The sequence below is a fragment of the Haemorhous mexicanus genome, chromosome 1 (genome assembly GCF_027477595.1).
Source record: "Haemorhous mexicanus isolate bHaeMex1 chromosome 1, bHaeMex1.pri, whole genome shotgun sequence".
Taxonomy (NCBI): Eukaryota; Metazoa; Chordata; class Aves; order Passeriformes; family Fringillidae; genus Haemorhous; species Haemorhous mexicanus.
Window position 1 is genome coordinate 43,327,407 of NC_082341.1, and position 27,067 is coordinate 43,354,473.

The window sequence follows — 27,067 nt, forward strand, 5'->3', positions numbered from 1 at the left end:
AGTCGCTCTCAAAAGGGACTTCCTAAAATATCAGAAAGGGGCAATTTCATGCTCCCAAACCTGCAGGTTCTGTAAAGCTTTCCACCTGCATCTTTAGCAGTTCCTCTAAAACATGAGATTATTTTAAATAGGCATAGATTGACTGATAACCTGCCAAAATTCCTTGGCATGGTCAGTTTGCTTTCAGACACTACAGCAAGGTTATTTTACCCCAGTTAGACATGCAAGAGAAAAAATACCTGATTCAAAGGACCTGGAAACTTCAAGGCTGTTAATACCCTTTCAGAAATGCAATAATGTCTCACACAGCCCACATGCTGTCAAGCTGCCTCTTCCCAGATGGCAAAGTGGAAAACAACAAGCTGCAAGGAATGTCTTGTCCCTGAGTCAGCAAAGCACTTGATCATACACTTGAGGTTAACAATTCACTCAAACACATGCTTAATTCCAGACATATCCTGAAGTCTCACTGATGTCACTGAACTGTACTCCAGTCCTCTGATGAATCAGACTAACCTTACCCTAGTCTCCCTACAGGGTTTCATGGCCCTTGGAAAAGTTGAGTTCCAACTACCATGACTGGAACTTTTAAAAATTCCCAGGAGAGGCCAGCAGCTTTAATATTTTTGGTGTAGTTCAAGAGATGGCCACTCCAAGTCTCAACTGAATAATTCACATCCCAGACCTACTCCAAAAAGATAATAGCACCCATTAAAGCTGCTCGGTTCTTCTGTCTGGCATAGGCTGTTAAAGGCACCATGATATTTCTGACACAACCTAAAGAAAAGCTTAAAAGAAAGCAGAACTGTATCCCCTCTGCTGCATAAATCTTGGGAGCACAGTTCTGTGTACCATATGTTACACCGTGTGACAGTGGATCTTGGAAAGGAAGACTAGCATCATTTGCATGGTAAGGAAACATTTTTTTTCCCAAGAGATGTCAGAAACGAAGTAGCTGCTGACATTCTATGCTAACCAGCTGCTGATAGCATTCTCTTTGATTAAACACTCCTGGAAGAGGGAAAGCCCTTACAAATGGATGCAGGGAATTCAGGCACACACTTTGAGGGCAAGAAATAAGAAACCATTAGAAAAGAAACTGAGAGGGGGGAAAAAAATCTTGTTTTACATCAATGATTAAGCATGGCTGGATTAGAAAATCAAACTCTGTGGAGCTGCAGTTAATTGATTTGGGGCAAGAACAAACAAGGACTAAAAAAGAATTTTACTTAGAATTTTACTTAGGTAGAACATAAGTGTCTAAGTTCAACTTTGGCAGCAGTTATACAACTGTGAGATGCCTGAACCCATCCAGTGCCTGAATTCTGCTGCAGTGTTTCTGGAGTGTAAACAAGTGTAGGCACTCTTGTACCTACAGTTCCATCTTCTGTTCCACAGCAATAAGTCATTCCTCCAGCAGCCTGGATTCTCCTTCTGGTGGCGAGACTCCCACATTCCCAGTCACACAGTGGCACAGCCCCCACTGTTATTCTGCACCCAGAATACCTTACCTCCACAGTCAGGACACTTGTCTTTATGTTTGAACCTCCCACATCTCCTTTTTGAGTAAGTGGAGCCATTACAATGTGAAAGAGTGAAACAGGATCATGTAGCCCCTCAGGATGGGGCTCCATATGGCTGCTTTTTAGAGTGTCCTGGGGTCTTCTGTGCTTAGTACTTTCTGTTGTCTCAGCCAGAATAGCTCCACACTCTCATTAGGTAGCTCACCAGAATTCAGGTCAGATACCTCAGGTAATCTGATTCAAGCTGCTGGGACCAAGAAGTTAAGTCTCACGTGCTATTGGAGCTTGATTTTTAAGGTAAGAAGGGAAACTTTGGACACTTATGACATCCCTTGCATAAAAAAGATCATCATGTCACCCCCTGGCCACACCTCAAAAATTTAGTCTGATAGCTTTCAGAATAAAAATAAGATTTAAATGTATGTATTTAAATGCACTCCCCTTCTATTACACAAAACAAGGTGTTTAGCTCTCTTTACTCTTTAGAAAATGAGCAGTTTAATGGCTCAGTGGTGTTTTACAATATAACCTCCTCTAGTCTTCCCATCCACCCTTCACTTGATCATATGAGAAACAAATCCAACAGCTAAGCCTGCTGCTCTCATTCTGCTCATCCTGCACTACTGAGACACAGCAGGGAAAAAGTGACCCAGAAGGGCAGACAAGAACTCTCTCACTTCCAGGATAATCCTTTTATGGTGGGACAGAGCTGCTCTAAAAGACCCAGGGCTATCAGGGCAGCATGCACAAGAAAGCAGAGCAGCTTCCCAGCTTCTGGAAGCTATGTCAAGGATTAGGCCATTCAGGGTCTTAAACTACAGCAGAAAATGAAAAGAAGGTTTTCTCCTGCCTCAGGGGTGAATCACATGCATCAGAGACTCCAGCCCTGTTTCCTAGCCTGGCATTTCAGTAGGAAAGGGATCTGCTCTAATGACTTTTCTTTGTAATTTAAACTCACTCAAAAGAAGAAAAGTGAGAACCAGTTTTCTTTTTCTTCACAGTGCTTGCTCAGACATTTGGGTGTCACTTATAGGAAGATATAGGCCTGTGACCCTGGCTGAAGCAATGGGACACAGCCATGTGACAGACATGATCTGTGAGCACCCTCCCTGGTGCAGCACTGGCTCCTGCCAACCAGCACCCCCAGAAACTTCCCAGGGACAATGCTGGGTCTCATACCTCAGACCAAACCTCCGGGTTTTGGCTTTTGCATTTTTCAGACTCCGTGCTGCTTTGGTGTGCAGTTCTGAGCTTCATATTGGGATGGTAAGTTCTCTTTGCAGAGTGGGTGGAAAAAACAATTCCTTCTCTTGCTGGGGAGCAAGGACAACTGATCTGAGTTTCAGGCCCAAGAGCACAAACAGCGGTGGAATGAAGAGAGAAAAACAAGAAGGATGGGACTTCATAATCTAAAGCTATTTTTGGACAATTAACTCCAATTTGCTAATGGACCAGAACTTATAAAAGTGAGAGGCCTTGTGACTGATCATCCCTTTTTGTGACCATTTTGGGTTCATCTTGGGTGTAGCCCTGGCTGGGCTCTTGTACTGCTCAAGCTGTATCCATTGAGGCCTTTTAATAAATCCTTACTTTATTCTTTAACTCTGTCTAGCCTCTGTTCTAGGTCAGCCTTCACAGGGCATCAGGTCCAGCTGTGCCTGACACTGCTCCCAAATGCAGTTTGGGCATCACCAGTCTGTGATGGGAGGAAGAAAGCTGACACACAAGGACATGGGCAGTGTCATGTCCTTGGCCTCAGGCAACCTCAGGACCTTTGACTTGTTTTGTTTAAAGGTGGCCAGGGTGCCCTTGGCACACAAAAGGAAACTGCCTGCACCGCCCTGCTGAGGGCAGATTGATAAAGGGAAAGGACAGGAGAGAAACATGCAACTGGAAAAAAAAGCTGGCTCTATGGAACCTGAAACTTACAGAATCAAGTAAGAAAAAGAGGACTGTGACTTGGCAGAATCTTCACAAAATTATTCCGTCATGTCTACTTCACCTTTTGTATTTTCTTTGTTTTACATAGGTTCCCTTGAAAATTTAAATGTGGCATAACTTTCAAAAAGCTGAAGTACTTGACATGAAGATCAAAAAAGCAAAAGTATCAGATTCTGAATTTTATACCCAGTTATTTAAGGACCATGAGCAGTCATGCAAGCATAGATGTATATGACTTCTGATACTTTTTCAGTCAAACATGCATATATTACTGAAAGGTACCCAAGACTGAGCAGATCTATGGCATTGCTTAAATTGTTTGAATATTTCAAACGATTTCTGTATTTTCTTTGGAACTGCTGTTAATCCCTGTAAGCTGTTATGATTCAGAATTTACTGGCAGCAAGCCCTTGTCAGATAAGTGCTAAATAATATACTCAGAAACATGATTCATTCATATGCTCTAGAAAAGAAACAATTCAGCTTGCAGTCTTCCAGTCAGCCTGAAAGAAAAATCAGGGAGAGGGTTCAGATTCAGTGTTCATATTGATCAATGTAAATAAATGCATACAGAAATTAATTGTCAGGGCTCCAAGGCTGCAGTCTTCTGAACAGAAATACAACCAGCTAGAAAAAAGTTTAGTCAGTAACCTCAACTATAGCATAACACAATAGCAGAAAATAATATCTGAAAATATCCCATATTGTCCTTTTGGGACATTGCTCAGTTTTAAACAGCCATCCTTCAAGCTATCTACTGGAAGCAGAGCAAGAGCAATGACAAATCAAAACACTAATGGGGGCAGAGAGAAGAGAGATTTCAGTGAGCTGTGCTGCACCTACAGGAAAAGAGATGAATAGAGGTTATATGGTTTTGTAAATCAGTAAAAGTGATACAGATAATGATCCTATTTTCTATTTCACTAGGAAGCCTAGTGCTGCAGGAAGGAAAGAAATATGCTTATTATAAAGAGACAAAATAAAGAACATTTCAAAATCCTGTCTCATTAACCACTGGTGCCTTCTGACATGGAGTATCATTGAAACCAGGATATTACTTTTTTTCTGAAAAAGATTTGCTATTCCTATTAATGAGATGGAGAAAAACCTTCTACTAGGTAAAATTAATTAGTCAGACATTAAAGACATTTTGAACCTCCTCAGAAGCCTCAGGGGCAGACGATACTTGAGATATTCAGCAGTGCAGCAATACCTGGATTCAAAAAGGTTGCCAGGACTATGCTCTCTGAAAATCAGTTGCTTTCAAAGATCGAAATTTGGAATCTGGGTTTTTAATTGTATGGAGAAAAGAGGCCTAAGCCATTCTACATTAATTCTGAATTTATTAATTCTGAAAGATTAACTCCTAGCTAGCCACTTGCACAACTTGTTCAGGACTAATTTTATTGGATCCCATTGAAGCCCCTTGGTATGTAGCTACAGCTGTCCTTAAGCTTATTCCCCTGAATTCAATGCAGCATTGGTATGGATGCTACTTAACCGACCTTGGAGACCATCAGCATGAAAACCTGCTCACTCTATGCTAGAACAACACAGTAGCACAAAACAGTACTAATGATGCAGTGAATGGAGGGAAGGAAAAAACATGGAGTGAGGAGAGAGAAACACTAAGAGCTCACTTTTAGTTGCAAATACCTGAGAATCTGAAATTTACAGCTTGCAAGGAGAATACCAGACCTGAATCCCTTGATATTAAGCTGTCAATTGTAATTTTGATCTTAGGTCAGATCAGAACTACCAGGGAGATATTTTAAAAGTACTGGAGGCAGCAAAATCAATTATTATGCCTTTAATTTTCAATTCCAGTCTTAAAAGAATAAACTGTGGATCTTCTCTGCTTGACATACTTTTTTCATTATGAAATCAGATCATTTTCCTCTGTTAGTAAGAAATTTCAAATTGACAAAATTAAAAAGGGAGGTGTGTAACACATGTAATTGAAAAATGTGTGAATGTGAGGAGAGAAGGAAGGAGGGGAAAAGGGCACAGAAAGAGGAAGGGGGAGAACAGCCCAGAAAAGGTAAAGGAAAAGATAGAAGAGAAAACAGCAAACACCACAAACAAAATAGAGCTATCTCTAAACTCAATTAAAATTGTAATCTTTCATGTTCAGGGAGTGAACTGGAAGACTGCAAGCTGAATTGTTTCTTTTCTAAAGCATATGAATGAATCATGTTTCTGAGTATATTATTTAGTACTTATCTGACAAGGGCTTGATGCCAGTAAATTCTGAATCATTACAGCTTACAGGGATTAACAGCAGTTCCAAAGAATACAGAATACAGAAATCATTTGAAATATTCAAACATTTTCAGCTCCTGCTTTGCAAGCAGAGGTGGGCAAATAAAGGACATGATCTGGCATGGGGGTTGGAATGAGATGATCCTTAAGGATCATCCCTTGCAACCCAAGCCATCCCATGATTCTATGATCAAATAGGGCTAAATAAAACCATTTCAGTTGAAGGGACCAGAGCCAATCCATTTCACCACTTGTAGTCTTGCACAGCCACCTGTGCTCCTCCAGGATGCAGATCCAGGTTGTGGTCCAGCGCTCAGCCTGCCCCAGTCAGAATCAGAAAGACCACAGGAGTTCAGCAGTTGCAGTGTTTTCACCCACTGACCTGGATTCTTCCCTAAGGAGTTGCTCGTCTGGTTTGATGCAACCACATCCCTGGTTTTGGCCAGGTTACTGCGTGTTGCATCAAGCTTGCTCTGTGCCTAACACAGCTTGGCATTCAGTCCATAATGCACAGTGATTTCCAGTGGAGTAGCAAGGATGATTATCATACATCTTGGTCACAAAAGAGGTCTGGGAGCATGCAAATCAGTGGTAAATCACTGCAACAGTACATCATTGTCTGGGCTGCCACAGAGATGTTACGTCATTGGGTGCAAAATCCTGACATTAAAATTCACTCACTGTCCTTAATTACAGCTCTCAGGCACATTAGGGGAGCTGGAATCTGCTGAATACTGAGAAATAGATGCTGTCATGTAATTGTGTTTCAAAAATACGAAGCAATGCCTGTCTCACCTGAGGGAGAAATAGTTAATGAAGCAGGGGAATACAAATTCCCTGAAGCTAACCACCAAAAGGCATCAACTCATGAAATAACTAACAAAGCCAAATCCAGGTACAATGGATTTAAACTTCCCCTTCTTAACATTAAAAGAATCGCAAAAGAAGCTTGCAGGGTAAAAATATCAAGTAAACTCAGAAATTCCTAGGTTGGGGAATACACACAGAAAAAAAAAAGTCATTAGAGCTCTAGGGAGGAGTAAGTTAAGCAAAAGGAAATGGCAGCGAGATCTATCACTTGCTAGAAGGGTAGCCTAATAAAATAACATACTCAGGAAGGTGAGACAAAATGTCAAGCTTCCCTGCAAGGTAACAAATAAATTGCAATGACCTGATTTATACCTACATGAATGACCCAATTCAGTAAAATGCATCTTGAAAAAGAAATGAGACTCTACAACTGGAAATAAACTAGGAAAGGAGATGCTGCAAGAGGCTACAACGAGTTGTCTTTAATTTCTCAAACCAGCCAGTTTTCAGACAGTCTTGTATTTTAAGGGATTGGCATATGTCTCTAAACCTTCCAAAACCCTAACTCTATATAGAGTGATTTGGCTTATCTGTGGGATTATGTATAGAAAACTGTACCATCACTGAAAAGGTAATTCTCACACAAACTGTGATCCCAGGAGTTTAAAATCCAACAGGTCTTGAAGGCGACACTGCAGGCAGGAGGCTGAATTCCATCAGGTTATGAAGAGCCCCAGGCTGAGCAGTGAGGGGCCCCTGTCCTCCTGAACCACAAGTGTGGCTTACAGTGCGTACTGCACTAGGCAACCACAAGAACAAAAGCTTTGCCATCATATATGTACATAATTCTGTCCTTTCTTACAAATTACATTGAAAAGGGTTGGTAAGAGATCTTGCTCTGCAACTATTTTATATCAGAAAATATCTGTCCATAAGGGGTGTGCTGGGAAGAGGGGATCCCAGGACAGCAATGGCGCGCATATATATATATATATATATATATATATATATATATATATATATATATGTATATGTATATACAGAGAGCTGTTGGGAGAGGAATTTCTCATCAAATGCTCTCAAGTTACAAATGAACTTTCTAGGATGAGCAGGATAAAACCTTTATAGAGATGATACAGCAACTTAATGTGATCAAATGAGCTCTTGATGTAATTTTACCCAAACTGTAATGATATTAAGTCAAAATGAAGAACACGAAGAAAATAAGTTACAGCAATACCATAACTGAAGTGTACTGATGACTACACACATTCAGCAAGGCATCACGGAATATGCAGGAGGAAATGGGCTACTATCTTCTGTTCATCTGATGATTTGGAATCTCTGACCAAGGTCAATTTCACAATAATTTCGAGGTGATATTAAGACAATAAATGCAACCTAATTCACAAGAATTGTCTAGCTTTAACTGAGATTAATTGGACACATAAAATTTTTAAGGTCAACTCAGGCGTTGTTGAGTGTGTTCATTTACCCCACAGATGGGTTTCCAAATGTGAATAATTCTCAGCTCTACCCTACTATAATGGAGTGGATTACTAAACTAGTTACCTCCTTAACAATGCAAGGAGGGAAGTCATGCTTTCGAAATTGTGGAAAGGATTGCATTGACTAAAGGTGAACTAAATCGATATCAAATGGCATCAGTGAAAATGACAACAGAATTGCTCCTTTACTCATGCATATTTACTTATTGTTTACACAGATGTCTAGCTTCTACAGCAGTAGGTGGAATGCAATGTTTGCAAGGCTTTACATGTCATGTAGTTTTCTTCAGAAAGGACTTCTGACAGAGAAATCCCTACAGTACCAGTTTGCACAACTGCAGAAAAGTGTCAAGTACTGCACTGACCAATGCTCTTCACAGGAGATTTCAAGCTGAGCTGAGAAATAGTACAGCCTGCACAGAAAAGCCATGTAGAAAGTTCAGATTTTCAGGTCTCTACCAGCTGACAGAATGCAGCAGGAGTCTGAAAAGCATTTGGAGGAAGCTGCAGCTAAGCAGTTTCGTAACAAAAGAAACTTTGAAGGGACTGCTTGTGACTGGTGCACTGGCATAGGGACTGAGTTCCTGGAAGAAAAGGCACAAAGAAGAACACTTGGCAATGGGAAAGGCAGAGCTGCAAGAATTGTCAGGATCTGCCCAGATGAGGGCCTGCATGGATGTGTATAAATTTGTGGAGGTGTGTTTAAATACATGCACACACCCCCACCCATCTGCATGTATGCACATCTGCAAAAGAAGCCATTATGAAGTCCTCTTCCTAAATAGTTGGTGTATGAGACTAATTCTCCTGTACTGATTCTTGGGATAAAAGTAGTGATTGTGGAAACTCCTTGGTGATGTGGGAACCCTTATGTGGCAGAAGTCTACAAAGGACAGGTTCCGCAAGGTCAAATACTGAATATATGTTTGCATTCATTATGTAATTGTGCCAGTCTGGGTCCTCAGCTCTTAAATCCAAGGATTTTCACTGCAGTTTGAAAATGGAAACTATCAGTGATTCCTTTTTGCCAGCGCAGTTCTAGACCTGGGTTATCCAAACACTTCAGGATATGTTTACCTGAGCTTGTTGACAAAAATAAATGACAAGTTTTTCTGTATAGGTTACTGTTTCTCAATTCTTCTTTTGTTGTATGTCTATGCAAATTTGGTCCTATTAAAGCACTAAATAAAAAGACTCATATCTTTTCCCTGAAGATTTTTAAACTTGTTTAGATATGCTAATCAGGTTTTTTGCTAAACAGCCTAGAGAAATGTTGTTTCTGTAATTAAAGTGATAAAGAGAGATGCTTAATAATTAAGCATATTTTTATTTATTGATCTGCATGAGTAGATAAAATTTTAACATCTACAGCTCTATGTAGGAGGTTCATGAAATATTTAATGTCAGATATAGTGCCAGTAATTCTAGGCATCATTCTTTTGCCTCAGTTTTAATGAACCACTCTTGTACTACTATCACAATCAAAGCAAGTTGCTGTTCTTCTCTTTGTGTCTGGCAAAATTACCTCAAGTTATTTAAGACAGATCCTTCCAGTTGAGGCAGCTTTCTGAGTCTTCATCCACAAACCCAGACAGCTTCAGGATGAAGTGACCTGTTAAGTGAGTCTTAATAAGGGGGATAAGCTTCTGATTACTAAAGAAAGGCGTAAACTCTGGGATCTCTCTCCACTTAAAGCCTTAATTGTAACCACAGTATTTAAGTATGGAATGATATTTGTATTTGGGACTAATTGCACTTAGATTTACATATGATTTCCATAACATGTACTGTGTTACAAATCCCTTGTTCTCTTTCTCTTCCCTAACTGCCCTCTGCTGGTACCTCAGGAAAAATATTTCTGGGACAGTTGGAACTCCTCAGGCTTGTGTTTTTTTCACTTAGATCTACACCAAAAGCATCATACTGGGCTGGGAACCCTGGTCCTTTTATTTTCTCCTTTCTTTTTTTTTTTCCTTCTAAAATTTGAAGTGTAGTTTACAGAGAAGGAAGGGCTTACATACAGTTTTCAATCATAGTGAACATCCTTGCTCAGGCCTAAACTATGAAAAAGAAACCATAAAGAACAATTTTTGCATTTAATCAGCATCTGCTGCAATTCATTGTTTGCAGAAGGTAATGATCCAACTCAGACTGACTTCAGGAGTTTCATGTCTTTTGTGGAATGTGGCCTGGCTTGTAAATTTTCATTCTTTAAGTATTTTGTAGAGATCTACACATAAATAATTCCTGCCCTTTGCAAGAATAATGTACTCTTTGCTCATTAGTGGTCTTTGGGGAGGGTGCTAGTCAGGTATGTTTTACACCAGCAGTTTATTTGTTAACATATGATCTCAGTGTGAATGTCACTTTCAAGGAGTTACTTGAGGATTGAGAGTTAAGGAGACTATTTGCCTGAATGAAAAGAAAACATTAGTGTCAGGAAACAGAGTTTATCTTCCACGTGTTTCAAGGGATCTTCAAACTGAAGAAAAATCTGCAGTATCTTTAAGAGTGAATGAATTAGCAGAGAGATTTAAAATAATTAAGAATTAAAGACTATTCTGAAATAGATTTTGAATAAAAAGAAGATAAACTTGACAGTATTTTACAAAACTGTGTGGTCGAATACATGGAATCATGCTTTGAGTGCCTAGATAAGAATGGGGATGGACCATCAAGAATGGGAAGTTCCACAAATATCCAGTGCAGTGAATGCTTTTGCATTTGATAATGCAGTAAAAGCATTTGATAAAGTACATCTAATCTTGTCTTTTTCAATGAATGAGTATTGATTTGACCACACAAAAACTGATTCTCCTACTTGTTTGTGAATGATTTTTATTAATCCAATGAAGAATCTGAATGTATGCACAAACATAAGACTAGGTGTAGGAAAAAAAATCAAAAATATCAGCCAGGTAAATGGGAGGCAGTGGGCATTTGTGTGGGGGGCAAACAATTAATAATAAAGTTCAAATTCATAAAACTCTTAATTCCATTTTAGTGCCATCTATACTTTGCATAATACCTCAGGATTTGCTTGAATGAATTCAATGGGATTAGATAATAAGCTTGAGTGTCTTGCTGATTCAGAACAGAAGTTTTAATGCAAAGATAAAATTTAATGTAATTTGATGAGATTCTTAATAAGCACAAGCAAAAGAAAAACTACTAACTGCAGAAATCAGATATCAAAGTGAGGAGCAGATTTGCAAGACCTGCCATGGGCTTCACCCACAATAACATCATTAAAACCTGCAATAATGTAAAATCATTTAGGAAGTATTTCAGCCTTTAGCGTTGTGTACAAGGAAAATATTTATCCTTGCAAACAAGCTATTTACAGTCCCATTCCAGCCCATTTTTCCTTTGATAGAAACAGCAATCACTGCAGAATGAAAGATGAGCTACACTCATGGCTACTTGCTTGTATTCCAGCACCAGTAAAACAAATCATTAAGATCAAAGCACCAGCCATTTTAATAAACTGTGAGCACTGTTGTTATTGTGGCTTATGGCTTTGCTCTGCACAGAGGGAAGATGTAAACAGCACAAAAAACCTTTTTCTTTAACTGAATGGCTCTGTATTAACACAGAATATTGTACATGCATAAGTATATTTAATAGCTCTGTGTTATATGCATACCCATATATTAATATACACACAACTAGATCTCTAGTTTTATTTACAAAGAGGTAGTTCAGGTCCTGACTTGCAGTCAGGACATGGCCAGACGTTATGCTGGGGCAAAAGGGGAAAGCAAATGTTCCCTGATTGCTCAGTTTAGCCATAGGCTTCTCTGGCTTCCAAATAGGCGTTGCTGTTCCATGCCAAGCAGGATGCAGTTTTATCATACAAATTGAAAACTTTGGGGAAAAGCTGCCATGCAGAACAAGACTTATTCAAAATTATTATATAACTTAAGAGAGCTTCATGGCTTTTATAAGATTTTAGTCACAGATACTTTATTTCAATTGTTGAATTCGTTCGCCTTTCCTCATATCTGGGTGTTCAACCAGCAAAGACAGCTGCCACCCACCCTTTGAAAACAGCATTCTCTTCAGGGGGTCTCCACCAGGCTCCAAAACAAATGGGTGGCCAAAACCATTGCTCAAGCAGAGTTGTTGAAGGTTAGAAGCCCTAAGCCAGCACAGAGAGTTGGGTTTAATCCCATCTGCCTTAAGTAAACCTGCTAACTCATTGTGCAAATCATGTAGAGGGAATATACATATATACAGTAGTGAGCAACTGATTTTTCAGGATCCTGGCTAGGCTGGTATTGCTGGTCACCAGAAAACATTTAATTTGACTTCTGATACAGAGAACTCAATACAGGAATTACTGAGGTGAAACAATAAACATTAAATGATACAGAAGCAGATCTTTTAATATTAAGCACTTCAGTGCCCAATGATTTTGTATCATTTTCCATTGTTTTGCTATGATAAAAAAGGTGGACTGGACTTGCAAAATTTCAAGATAAAATCATACCAGTGATGTAACTTTTAATATAAAAGAAAGCTTCTGAAAATATTTAAACAGAAATACGTATTTCTCACTTATTACTTCACGAGGTTGTTTTTAAATATTCATGAGTCATTTATCTTAAAATAAATTCTTCTCCATGAAGCTGTCTGCTTATTTTCAAGTTTTTAATGTGTTTTCCCCCTTTCCAGTATGTCTAACTGCATTTTAGAACCTAATTCCTTAAAACTAATGAATATTTCTCCTTCCTTTATGATCCACTGCTGCTGTTGCTTAGCCACTGGTTATATCACCTGCACACTCTATCTTCACTCTTATGAAAAATGTTGTTGTAGCCTGAAACAATGCTACCATATAGATAAAGTATCAAGTATTTTGTGCAGGTGAATAGCTCTTCCATTTCCCTTATCATGATCAGATTGGCCTATTCCTACAGGACTGCAGCAATTCTACAATCAGGACAATAATCAGTGTCTCTCTCATTCTCTGAATATTGCTGATAAAAGAATGAATTCTATTCTTTCACGCTTAACTATGCAAAACGGTGCTACTCATTTAACTGCTTCAGGAATCTCTGAACCATATGGATGGATAAAAGTGCTCTTGGATGAGCAGGTTTTATTCCACTGTACCTAGAGATGTGAGGCAACACTTAATTTGGAGCATTAATTGCTTAGAGGTGCATTATGTTAGGCTGATATGTACAGAAACCGAGATCATGAGAAGATTTGGCTTGACTGATCGAACTAGCTAGAGTTTATAAAAGAAAAATTTGCATTTTGGGTGTAGCCTCTCTATACATTACTTGCCAATCCAATTCCTCCCAACATACAAATAAATTTCAATGTTTCTAATGAAGAAAGTATTTTAATTAATAACCATCTGGGTTTTTATTTTTACAACTAAAAAAACCAGTCTGCTTATACAAGTAGCAAAAGTACTTAGAATTCTACAACTCTGCTATTGGAATACAAAAAGTATTGCAAAAACCAGATTTTACTTTACTCATCTATTCTTTCATTTGATGCAAATACATTAATCCTGAGACCAAGGTAAAATCACTCTATTTTTCTTGGTTTGGACTGAAATCAGCCAGTTCTGCCTATTGGAGATAATTGATGGGTACAAACTATAAAACTTCACATAAGAGCACTACTATTGTGTGATCTTATATTTTAATCTTAGTAAATACATGCCCCCAAGCAAATGATGACACTCTGGCTCTAAACAGCCCTTAGGTTTAGCAAGTCTGTTTCTTTTTACCTCTGGCTTGTCTTAATATGAAAACAGATGTCCTGCTCCATTATCTGAAGCACAACTGGACTCACTGGAGCAGTTACGGCTCTGTGCCACATTTCAGATTTTTACTGAATTTGCATTTTTTTAACTGCATATACAGAAGATTTCCTTTGTAGATTATATTTGCTCAGATATACAAAGGCGGCAACTTAACAAAAAAAAAGGTCGATACAGAACCTGTAGATCATGTTGCATGAAGACTTGCTCCTCCTAATTTCTTTCCTTCTTTTGAAAAATTTTAAATTCTCTTTTCCAATTTACTGGATTCAAAACGTTCAAGTATAAAGAAAAGGTCCTCACTTAAGATTTTGATCAGAAAGCACTGACCATGTTGAATCAACTTGTCCATGGGAATAAATTCATAGTGCCACAGCCTGAGAACATGTGCAGATCAAACTTGTGCCCAAAAGGTGACATCTACATGGGAAAACAACTGGCTTTTGTTCAGCCCTAGAGCATAACTCATAGACCCTCAGATGTGCTGATTAGCATCAGTAGGCATTTTCTGCAGCACAATAGAACGGAATGATGCTGATGATTTCATTTAAAAAATAACTGCCTGTTTTTTTGGTACCGATTGAAATATACTTATTGAGACAAAAATCCTGATATGGAGTTAATATTTCTGTATAGAAGGGACTGTGCCACTTAACTATTTAATTTTCTAAAAAAACCCCACAACTTAAGTGATAAAATCAAGAATTCTATGTGAATAAATCAGCCCATTTTACGCCTTTCTCTATTTTTCGAAGTTTATCAATGTTCTGAATTATTGCTAGTAATTATTAAATTACTGCATAATCATTGGGGAATTCTCAGCTCACTTAAAATAAAATATTAATTTTCTCAGACTCATTGACTAAATCTGACCATCAAATTCTTACAGAACTCATATGAGAGTAGTATTTTTGTAATTCTTTGAGAAGACATTTCATTACCATGCAAATGGAAGTGCCTCTGAGCAGGCTAGTTGGTATATGCAACAAGTAACATGCAAATCATAGTCTGAAGTCACTCCACAATTTATACAGAAAGTTTAACTCAAATTTGACTGCAAATACCATTGTTTTCTTGAGATCTGGTATTTACATATGGCAAAGTGGTGGGTGGATATATATCAAATGTGCAAATGTTAGAAAGAGCAGCTGTGTAAGGTACTGTGTCTCACCACCAGAGAAAGAACTTTTAAAGGAAATGCACTTGGTAATTCAATTAATAATGGGCAATTAATTTGATAGAAGCAGGCAGCCTATTTGAAAGCAACAGAATTATGTAATGTAATCAAAGCATATTTGGTCCAATTACTTGCATTTGTTTGTTTATTTAAAGGCATGTTGTGTACACACACTACCTTTCAACATTTATTTTAGAAGAGGGTGCAGTGTTCAGTAGGCCAGGAGAACACTGAAAAAAGACCACGGGTTTACTTCTAAAAATAGATATCATCAATAAGCAGTCTAGGCAACTACAAATTCAGTTTCAAAGCCAATGTCTCAGGAACACTTTTCAGTAGAATAGGGCACAGACTCCCAAGTGTATCAGAAAGGATGCTGCCAGCATCTGCAAAACTGGCTCCAAGCTGGTAATCTTGAACACATGAACAATCCACCTTAACATGTAATTTTAACATGCGAATACAAACCTGAAACTTAACACACAAATCAGCCAAACAGCCAAGAACTGTGACTTTCTTTATCGTGAAACTAATCCAAACCCAGAGTCACGCTCAAAAGCAGGTTAAGGTAGACTAATCTTTCTGTCATTCTCCATAAGTGCCTAAACATGGAGCCTCTGCAGCCAGCCGCAGGCAGTCATTAATTTCACACTGTGAAAACACTTTCTAAAGACAACTCTGTAGGCAGACGTGGTTATTTACCTGTCATAGTCTTGGCAAATCTCCCCAACAGCTACCAAAGCTTTCAGGTACTCGTTGGGCTGATAGGGGTGGATGTAGTGCAGCGAGCAGCTGTTCCTGGGGTCGCCGTTGGACGCAGTGAAATCTATAGCTACCTGCAAAAGAAGAGAAGTCAATGCGCTGCAGAGCTCTTCTGAGCATAAACACACCTACAGGAACTATATATCTTTACCAGAAATAATCTGCTGCAGCAAAGAGACAGTGGCCTCACAGCAAAGGTCATTTTACAGCGCACTAAATCAAATTGGAATTAGGATTCTACATGTAAATATATGCAGAAGCAGATGACAGTTTATAAAATAAGAGATAATAGAACGAAAATAGCATAATTGGTAAAAAATTACCTGCATTGCTATTCTATGGGGAAAATTATGTTCTAATACAAATGAATCAAATTAACTATCTCTAGGTTCTCATACTTAATTAAATTATTCCAGCTCAGGTGACATTCAGGACATAAGTGCTTTGCAACAAAAATGTCTGTAGAGAGTTACAAGTCCTACTAAAACCATAAATTAGAATTCCAATTAGGGACATTTCTTAGCTATTTTAATTGTTACTGTGGCCGTAGTAGTAAATATTGCTTGTCTGGTATTTTTTCTCTTCAAAACATCTAAGCATTAAAAATTAACCCTCCCAATTTCACAGTTGATAGCAAGCTTAAACGTGAGCTGCAGGGTAAAAAATAAGGCTTGAATCCTGCAAAGATTTTTTGTTGTTGTTTTGGAAAAACCTTAGAGAAGATTGTGGGCAGTAGTCAATGCAAAAGCAAGCATTAATGAATCATCTTAAAATTATTTTCTCCCTTTTAAAATGCTCTTAATATGTCTCACTGAAGGTAGGCTCTGACATGCATCATCCTTTGTTGTGGATCAGAAAGTCCTCTGCTGAATTCGTGATGCTGCTTTATAGGAATTCCTAAAAGGAGCAACAAGAATCCCAAGGGTTTTACAGAAGGAACAAAGCCATTTATAAAATGTTCATGTGTCCAATAACCTATTTCTCTAAAAAACCCATTACACCTGAATATTCAATAGACAAATGCAGCAAGTTCAGATTTCAGTTTTACAGTGTAGCTCAAAGGTAAGAAAGGGTCTTGATAAAGGCTGCAAAAAGAACTCTGAAGGCACAGCTTGCTTTTGCAAATGTTCAGCTTCCCCAGCTGCAGCCTCTGCTTGGCACAGGGAACACTACTTTATGCAGCTTCAAAATGAAAATGAAACATGACATTTTCATGCTTCCTCTAAAAAAATTACACAGCCCTTCTGAAACTTATTTTTGTTGCTAAAAATTTAAAGGGAAATATACTAGGTCAACCCAACACAGATTTCCTCCATTGCTTCTGATTTTTCACCTCTGTTTTTTAGCTGAAGAAACTAACCTCTAGTAGGCTTGGAAATCCCTTTTTTGCCATGAACCCCTGGCACCTCTCCACATCCAGTCAGGAGAGAGAAGAGCTTTTTGGCTTGCAAGTAAGAGTAATCTTTCAACTCTGCTTCCTACTCACTGCTCAGGCACCGAAGCACTGAGTTTGTTTTCCACATAGATCTTTTTCCAAATATGGTATCTGCATTTAACTTGAATAAATCAATGGAGAGACTCTCATGACTTCACTTTTGAGGGCACATAACTGAGGAACACTACACATATTTAACTGAGGAAGAAAACAACACTAGTGGTTTGTGAAACCCAAGAGAAATCCATGGATGCTTGTATGAACTAGCTTAGTTTTGGGAAATTTTTTGTAAAAAATCTTATTCAAGGTATGCATGTTTTCTTAAAAATAAGTATATTTTCTCTGATAATAATTCAACCTTAATTTGATGACAGAAGGCACAAAAGTGCCACTGTATGACAGGGAAACAAAGAGGATTACTGTAAAATTGTTTAAAGTAGGTGTTTTTACTGACAATCCTAAATACTAAAACACATTAACAAGACTTTAGTGACACCTCAAACAGATAAGTCTCCCTTTATGGCTAACTGCTTTGGAAATGAAATCAAGAATATGGAGTAGGAATAAGGAGTGGGTTTCATAAGCTTGGAAAAAAGCCTGTGGCTAGTGTTTGGGAAAGCAAAAAAAAAACAACTTCCCTGAACAAGCTTCCTTTTGGAAATGGTCCTTGTAGTAGAGGTCTGCTGATAAGTAAAAAAAATATCCTAATTTCCTATGATGAAGAATTTATGAATATTTGTACTTGGAAGCAGCATGCTTCTTGAATTTGATCCAAATCTCTGTTTGACTCCCACAAGGAGGACTTATAAAAGAGATGACCGCTGTAAATTGCCACGATTCCAAAATAACAATGCAGAGCTCTTCTCCTTTAGCATTACCCAACAGGACCAAGGTCTTGTGCAAATACATTGGATAAGGATTTGTAAAAATAAGGTAATATATGACAAAAGTTATGTTAATATCACAATTGAGCTTATCTTTTGGGCAGTAAATTAGGAATCTTTCTTATCGTGTGTGCATTTGATTTTATCAGTGTATCTTTAAATGTATCAGTTCAAGTGTAGCAGTTATCTTCCCTCAGCTAAATAAGAGCATAACAGAGCAATACCTACACTCAGTACCAGCTTCTTTTTTTATCCTCAGACTTGTAAAAGGGTGATTTTCACTACACTCCAAACGTCCTACAGAGCTGGGACCTCCTGCTAGATCTGTCAGCAGCAAATCAGGTTGCCCAACACCGTGACCTGCCTGAGAAAATATCTGTCCAATAAATCTTTCTATTACAGTTCTTTTATGCATGTTACACATGCTTTCTGCTGTATTTCCTGAAGTGATGAAAATGTCTTCTGACTTCAGACCCATTTGCGCTGCCAAGCTCTGAACATTTCTTCTGCAGCAGGGTTCACTGTCTGATAAGAGATACAGTGTTTGGCAATAAAACTGGCATAAAAATAGAGGGCTGGAATCAGCACTATTGATCTCTGTAGATGAAAGCTTCTTAATAACTGGTTGTAAAGCGAAGGAAAAGTTTACTTTCATTGTACAGAGATGTTCTTTCTAACTACAAACCGTGTTTCTACAATCAAGATACAAAGTGTCCCGGGAATGCACAGCATGATGTTACCAAGGCTTCCATTAGTGCCTTAAATTAGCAGGTACATCACACTACAGCTTTTTGTTATCAAATGTGTGCCTAGCATCCCAGTTTCCCTCCCTCAGCAAGGGCCCTTTCAAATCACAATTGTGTCATACTGCCTGTACACAGCCCGAGCTCAACAGAAATGCCATTAATATTGGGACAGTGACAAGAACAATACACGTACCAGGAGAGTTTCAAACAATCCCAAATCTACTACAGTTGGGAAAAAATGGAAATCTGGGAAAGTCCAAGGAATAGGCCTCCTCTGCTTCAGTGGTCTGAATTAATCAGATTAGGACTATGTGAAGAGGAGATTACATGATGCATGCAGAAAGCAAGGGAGAATGGAATATCTCCCCAGCAGGCTGCACCCTTTTGTTTCAGTGACCACTGGAGAATTCATTTTGCCAAACAACAACACATCTCACAACCAGTCTGTGCTGAGGACTGCTGGAAGAAGAGTGGAGGAAAATATGTGGAGATCCAGTTTGTGATGATGCTGAGGTAGAACCACTGGGTTATGCATGCAGACAGCCATAGGTACAGAGATGTCACAGTGGCTTACCCTGGTCCCTGCAGGTCGAAAATTGATAGTGATGAGCTTACACAATACTGTGGATTTACCATTAAGGGCAACAGTAATTCAGGGATCTCTGTGGCTGACAGTATGATGACTCTTCCACTTCTTTTATGTCCTCACTGCCCATCCTTGAAGATGAGCTTACTCAAGCTTTCTGTAACCAATTGTTTGTTTCATTTTAGTAAAATGAAATACAGTAAAACACAGTAGAAGCCACTATCCACTTTAAGCCATTTGCCCTATCACTTTCAAACTTGTGTGTCACAGCCTACTAATAGGAAACCTGTGACAAGTAAATAAAAGACAAGCAAATTGCCATAACCCTTCCTTGTGTTAAGAAATTGCTCTCCCACTGGGAAACAGTTATGAAGAATCAGAGTTTGAAAAGCTGTAACTTAATATGTAAATCCCTAGATACTTTCTAATGGTGGCAGTGCTCCTGTTCTTGAGCTGGAGTTGTGGGAAATGCATATTAACTGGTTTTTGCACGTGCCTAACCAAATGTCCTTATTAGAAAAGGCTTTCAAATGTAACATGAAGGCATTAATGTCTTTCTGATAATGACCTTGAATGCATTTGATAATTGAGTTTTTCCAGTCATATTTTAGGGAGGAAATGTCAGAAAAGATAAGTTAAAGTGGTTTCCAGTGACTGGGAAGTTTCAGAAAAATGTGAAGGAGAAATGTGCATTGCTGGTATGTGGGGATAAAAGAAGAGGTAAGGCAGAGAAGTAATTACACAGTATGCTTTACATGAGAGAAGACAATTATAAAGATCTTAGTCCACTGCAGAAGGTATTTTCTTCAAAACCAAAACAGAGTCCTCAGTTCTGGGTGTTATCCAATGACTTTGTGATGAGTATGGGCAAAGTCCATGTTTAACACTTCAAAAAGCTAATCTGTATACAAGAAGACAATCCACTACTGTCTATAGCTGCTGCTAGAACTTTCTGGTACAATAAAAAAAAAAATTTCTTTTTTGTCAAATCTTTTTGGAAAATGAAGGGTTGTCTGGAAAATGTGAAATGTCAGTAGCATCCAGTTTCTGCTACTTTATATATGGGAGCATAAATAGGGCAGGATGCTACAGGAAAAGAAAAGATCTCCAGAAGAAGAATATTACCTTTGTGCATTAGATTTTAGCCCTTTAACTGGCATAAATTAGAAATCACATAAACCAGACTGGAACTGAGCCACAATCTGTATTTCTATGCTACAGGAAAAACTGATATATTCATTATTACATTATAGTTAATTCATATTACATTATATTAAGTATATTAATTTTTAGATACATGATACAAAAAAAGATCAAACCCACACATCATTTAATGTTTCTAAATTTATTAACTGGAAATACAAGAAACTGTATTTCTGTTTATGAAGAGGCCTGCAAATCCTTGTACACCCTGTTCCTTGAACTGAATAGCTTCTGAGTACACTCTAAATTAGAGCTGTGTCCCCCTGTAGTGCCATCTTACTTGGTAGCTATGGCTGAGATATGAAACACCAGTATTTACCCCAGGCTGACAGAGAAAAGTCCCTGGCTGCATCTCTCTGTGTGTGACTTTCAGTATGGCACCATTTCAGGGGAAACAACTTGCTTTAGCAGAGAACTTATTCTGGAAAAGAAGGCTGGCCCTCAATACATTTTGCAAGAAGAACTTAATAATTTACCAAGGAATGGCATGTAAGAATCATTTCTCTGAAAGTAATGAATTGGTATCTAAGGGGATTCCTTTTCTTCAAAACAAGTTAGAGAAGTAAGACACTTACTGTAAACTGTATTTGGCAGCCTCCCATGATATAATCTAAGAAAGAATGCATCTTGTGTATCTGCAGACAAGAAAGCAAGACATTTAACTTAGCTATGCACTGATAAAACATAGAAGAACTGCCTGAAAAAAATTAAATTGGAAGGAGGATAGGGACCAACTGAAAATAAGGTAAAGGAGGAATCATTAAATACAGTTTGAGACAGAAACAAAGCCATAAACAGAAAAAAAAAGTAAATTCTAAACCTATAGAAAGGAAAGCAAAAAAGAACCAACATCTCAGTGGGAAGTCAGGGAAAATTTTGCTATTTGTTTAGGAGAAACAAGAGCAGTGGTGTAGATATAATGGAAGTATTACAAGGGATACACGCAAAGTTGGAGAGCATTTAGGTGTTAGAGTTTAGTATTGTCTTTTCCGTTGTACAAGGGCAGGGATAGGGCAAGAGGAATGAAACGAGAGTTGAGGACAGTCAACTTGCTTCTGAGATTCGAGTCCTTGCCTTTACTTTTTGTAGGGAATAGTTCCCTTTGCTATTCTACAGGCAGTTCCACAGTGTTTCAAGCACCATTAAATTGTATCACTGAGAGCTTAGTAAAGAAACAGTCAAAGAGCAAAACATATATTTACCTTGCACTGGTTAAGGATGACAATGCCTGAGTTCTTGTAGTTCTTCTTCTTTGCTTTGTACTTGGGGTTAATGCATTCCCATTGTACCTGTGAAAAAAATAGCAGTCATTCTCTGCAGGAAAATTTTATGCACAGATTGAATAATTAACAAAAACTGCACTGCCCAATTTCCACAGTTGACTAAATCATTAACAGATAATGGTGCACAGAGAGGAAAAAAAAAAAAGAAAACTGTTAACTATGTAGAGAATAGTTAATAGAAAAAGGCCCAGGGCAAACATCAGTCTTTGAACATATACATGTGGACATGGCACTGAGGGAGACATCCAGATTAATTTGTTGTCATCTTCCAGTCTTGTAGTTTGAGGTGTTACATAAGTAAGATTGAGGATCTTTTGAGAAAACAAAAAAAAGAAGGAACTTAATACAAATGAAAATACTGGAGAGAGTAACCAGATGCATTGTATTAACTACAAAACTGTTGTCACAGTTACACTGGGTTTTGTGTTAAACTCATGATTATAAAAATTCTGGTCAGCAATCATCTCACTTTCTCCTTTAAGTCTGATAGCAAAATAAAAAGTTTAGCAAACCAGTAAAATGTTCACAAAGATGCAGCTAACTAATGATACATTTGAAATTTATCCCTAAGAATATATTAAAATAGCTTTTTGATTTTTTTCATAGTTTTATTTACAAATAATCAATTTTACAGCACAAGTGCCTTACCTTGTTACTGAAATACATCTCGTTATTCTTATAACATGTCTCAGGTTCTTAATCATTTCCACTTGAAATGCCTTCCTCTGGCATCATTCTTCTTCAGGCAGAGTGATAAGGCCAAGCTTTTAGACCCTCCCCTCTAATGTTACAGAGTTATTCATGCTTGTTACTGCAGGAGTGAAATGTACATTTGTACATGCAAGTGCCTATTGGCATTTGTATATACACATTTTTATCTCTAATATGCTGTTAATGTGGTTAATGACATGACTATTTCCCTTCAGGGAGCTGTTCTCAAGTGTGGAGACAAAGCATGTGATTCTGGGTAACAGAAAGAAATACAATTCCAAAAGGAAGCAGAATGATCTATTATCTAAAAACCTCTATTATGACATTTTGAAATGAAACATGTCTTAAGCGTAACAGTGTTTTGCCTACAATGAAAACCTGCCTTAGTGTTACAATTCTTTGTCTACAGCGATGTACATACGTGATATATTTTAACAAAGTGTTAGAGCACCAAAAACTATTTTTACTTTGTGCTCAGCCCCAGAAATTTCATCAAGCTTCAAACCACTGTCTAACAGCAATTTTTTGGATGTCTCTGAAGTATTCCAGACTCAGAGATTTTGTCAAACATCGAAAAAAAGGAAGGCAAAACATATGGCTTTGGAGCAATATGAGACCATTTCTGCACAGGGGAGGAGAGGTATCTTCATCACTGTGAAATGGAGACAGGTGACAGAGTAAGAATAGGAAAAGACAAAAAAACTGTTCCAACTGCAAGCAGCACATCTGCTTGCTCTCCCAGCTAGCCTACAGCTCAGTTATTTCTCTTGTTGAAACAAGTTTTCCAGCTGAGAAGAAGGGCAGATACTGACCCTCGTGTTCAGGGGGAATCCTCTGTAAACGTTTTTTCTCTGCTCAAGAGAAGCAGTCAGGCTCAAGAAATAAAATCCCTTTTCTCCCAGCAAAGAGAGTGCTCTGTAACACAACACTGGAGTGCAATAAGCTCATATTTGGGTCTGAAAGCAAGGCAAAAACACTGCCTAATCTTGATAGGTTGCTGTCAGGTTTAACACACAGTTGTCTGCACCCTTACTCAGAGCATTTCTACCGAGAAATCATGCTGTCTGTATTTCACAAACTGTAATATATCAAATAGAAAGAAAAAATAGGAGACAGGATTTGCATTCCTCCCTTTGACACTGAAGTACACTGGAGAGGTGCATTAGCTTTCCCCTGAACATCCAAGGTGAACATCCTTAATTCTAGCATCCTCCTCCAAAATGAATATTTTTTCAATGTGCATATTTAAACCAGGCCTGACCTATATCAAGCCATATACTATGCAAATAATTTCTCTTCTTAGGAAAAGAATTACTTAAGCCTGAAAAAAGAAATTTCCATGGTATTTTTATGGAAGAAATTTATAACAAATAATACCAAAGTGGCATAGAACATAACTTTAAGAGAGAAAAGACTATCTCAGGTTCCCTTTGCTAACTGTAAAATGAAATTATGAATGTTCACCTACTTTGCAAAGCATTTTGAGATGTATGGATAATAATCTCAGTAACTACCTAAAGCTCATTAAAATATTCTATGTGCAAGTCACTAACATTATTGGTTTATGTGGATAATGCAGGAAAGGATAGAACAGACCTGAAAATTTACAGAAAGTAGGAAAACAAAAAGAAAGAACAATTTTGCACTTATTAAATCTATTGATGATAGTATAAAGAAAGGAAGGGAAGAAGAGAGGAGAGAGAAGACATTTCCCAGTTCATAGGCTTAAAAAAGCCAGTAAGACTGTTTTACACAAAGCTCAGTCTTCACTTACCCACCAAGACCCATTTCTGGATCCTTGGCAATTCCCACAGTTGAAGCTAAACATTTCCTTCAAATGATGCTAACAAGCATCATTTGAAGGAAATTCCCTATACAGGTCTTACTGTTTATCCAGCTTTTGTAATGAGAACAGAGTTCAGAACACAGCTCTAAGCAGGTAAGTAATAACGAGAAACAATTCTCAAATATTTTGCTTGCACTGTTGAGGCCAACCTCAATTTCCAGTCTGTTCCTACATTCCCAGTATTGATTTGGTATCTGACATTGTTTTTCATCGATCCATTTTTGCTCTTAAATTAACTTTTCAGTGGAGATGAAACTAATGCAATAGTCTGCAATCTGACACTAATGGTAAACATTGTGAAGTTTGGATTCGTCATTCTGAAAGTCACTTAGCATTTCCCTCCAAATGCCTGACAGCTCTGGGCTATGCAAGCTCTCTCCCTATCAAACAACACAGAGAATCCAAAACAGAAAGCAACCTGGTTTTAAACTACCTACTGTTAATTTAAGTAATGTTGCAAATGTTGGGCTACAAGACTAAACTGTGCTGGTGTTTCTTTTATAGACTTAAATTTAAACCACTGTGTGGAGAATTCCTGAGCAAACTCCATTCAGCTATTCTTCACCGTCAGTGAGCTAATGCTGACACTTGGAAGGTCCCAATCCTCTTGTGCCTGTGATGAGGAGACACAGACCCCTCAGTGGGAGATGTTACTCTGCACTGAAGGAAACTGTCTTTCCAAACACCCTTACTCCTTCTCTCACAAAACCTTCAGAAGAGAGAGAAAAGCAAACAATGCAACCACTTATGCCACACACCAGCAAATGGAAGTGGGGCTGGCTAAATGAAGGCAACCATTGTAGAAGCAAAATTTGGAGAGTATGTGGCACAAGCTATTCAGAGAAAGGACTGAAGGTGTCAGGAGAGTTTCATGATCCCCAAGACAAATGACAGCAGATGCTTTCTCTGGGACAGTGCTAGCACACCAGGACATTGGGTAGGCCTGTGAGGAATGGGCTAGAGAGCTTTCATTGCTTGTTGTATGCTTGTGGCATAGCTTGTGCTAGCAGTAAAATGTTTTCTTGCCTTCCCTGCACTTTGGTTTCTCTCTTCTTCCTTCCTGTTCAGCTGCTGCAATGAATTGCACAGTTTGTGAATGACAAAGGAGGCACTGCAGTCTAATGGATGGGGCAAAACCCCCAGTCGATAGCAGGACACATTATATCCTGCACTGTCTCTTTCTGATGCCTCAAAAAACCAAATACTTTTGTGTGAACTGAGTCTCCTCCCACATGGAAGGCTGCTTTATTCCTGCCATCCCTTCAGGCAAGAGGACAAGATTGTTTTGTGGTTTTTTATTTTCTTTTATTTTTTTCTTTTATTTTTATTTACTTTCTGTCTCAGAAATATATCCACCAGGAGGGAAGAGCTACCTTTAATCACTATCAGAGGTTTCCTCTGGAAACTTGCCCCCAAGGAATGAAGTGGAAATTAAAGCATTCCTCGTTTCCCCAGCCAAGCCCCCAGCATCCCCTGTGCTTCTGAGGCCGTACCAATGGTTGCCTCCTCACAGGGATTTGGCAGGTGCCTGGTGTGGCTGCACCCTCTGCTGCCCTGCCTGGGGCCAGGAGCAGCTGCTGATGTTGCAGACAGTCCTGGGTGAACTGGGCTGTCTCCTGGTAAAACTGGAATTGTCCATAGGTGTCCCTAATCTTGGCCCATTACCAAGAGCTTAAAGGTCTCACCATGCAGAGTCATCTGAAGAGCTACCAGATGGAAAAGCCCTCCCAAATAACACCCTGAACCTGTGGGAATGTCAGTGGAGATGAGAAGTACAGCAGGGTTTCTTCCTCCTCTTTCCTTTTGTGTGTGTGCAAATGCACACGTGTCCATTTTTTATGTAATACAGGAACAGATTTTTCCCTTACATAACTCCCGTGCTGCATGGGGATCCAGGTGATTTCTCTGACTTTTTTTCCTCTCAAATCCCTCTGGCTTTATTGCCTTGATTAAAGAAACCCAAAAAAGTGGGTTTTTTTCTCATTAGCAGAGGATTCCTCCTTTCAACTAGGATAAGCTTTAATAGGATTTACATTTATGTAATCTCAAGCTTCTTCTTGTCCTGTTTAGATATGCTTGATAGATTAATAATAAAACACTTTAGAAGCTGCCACTGTACACACATGTTAAAAACATATATTATATGTATTTTTGGAAGAAATCTTAAGACAATATAAACTCAGAGTACCTATTAATATTTTACTTAAAAAGATAAGGATGGGGTTATTCTTACTGTGAGGTTTTTTTATTTCTGTCAAGATTATGGTGAAAGAGTAAATAATAAAGTTTGGAATGGTGGAAAGTGTTAAGAAAAGATCTAGAAACCACACAATTACACATTGGAAAAGACTCTTAAATTCATTGTGTACGACTTTTAACCCAGCACCACCAATTTGAGCATTAAACCGTGGCTCATGCAAGGGATGCTTCAGATGTGCACTTGAACAAGAGGATGTCTTTGTGCCATTTTCTATTGGTGGTCAGTATGAAAACAGGCTAGGTGTCAGAACATAACAGTCTATGACCATAAGGTACAGAAACACATAAAGTTGTTATCCTGAGGTTGTTCATGATTGGAAAGTCTCCTTAAAACAGAAGACCAGTAAGT

General features: G+C 38.4%; 1 protein-coding gene across 2 annotated transcripts in view; it reads right to left on the reverse strand.

The window, feature by feature from the left end:
* CPNE4 (copine 4) overlaps nucleotides 1-27,067 on the reverse strand; it is a 228,355-nt gene that overhangs the window by 23,234 nt on the left and 178,054 nt on the right. For both annotated transcript variants that reach the window (XM_059847547.1, XM_059847539.1), the window contains exons 9-11: nucleotides 21,822-21,908; nucleotides 21,195-21,254; nucleotides 15,706-15,839 (exon numbers count right to left, since the gene is read on the reverse strand). In XM_059847547.1, the coding sequence (XP_059703530.1) occupies nucleotides 15,706-15,839; nucleotides 21,195-21,254; nucleotides 21,822-21,908 (281 nt within the window). The remainder of the gene's footprint in view (nucleotides 1-15,705; nucleotides 15,840-21,194; nucleotides 21,255-21,821; nucleotides 21,909-27,067) is intronic.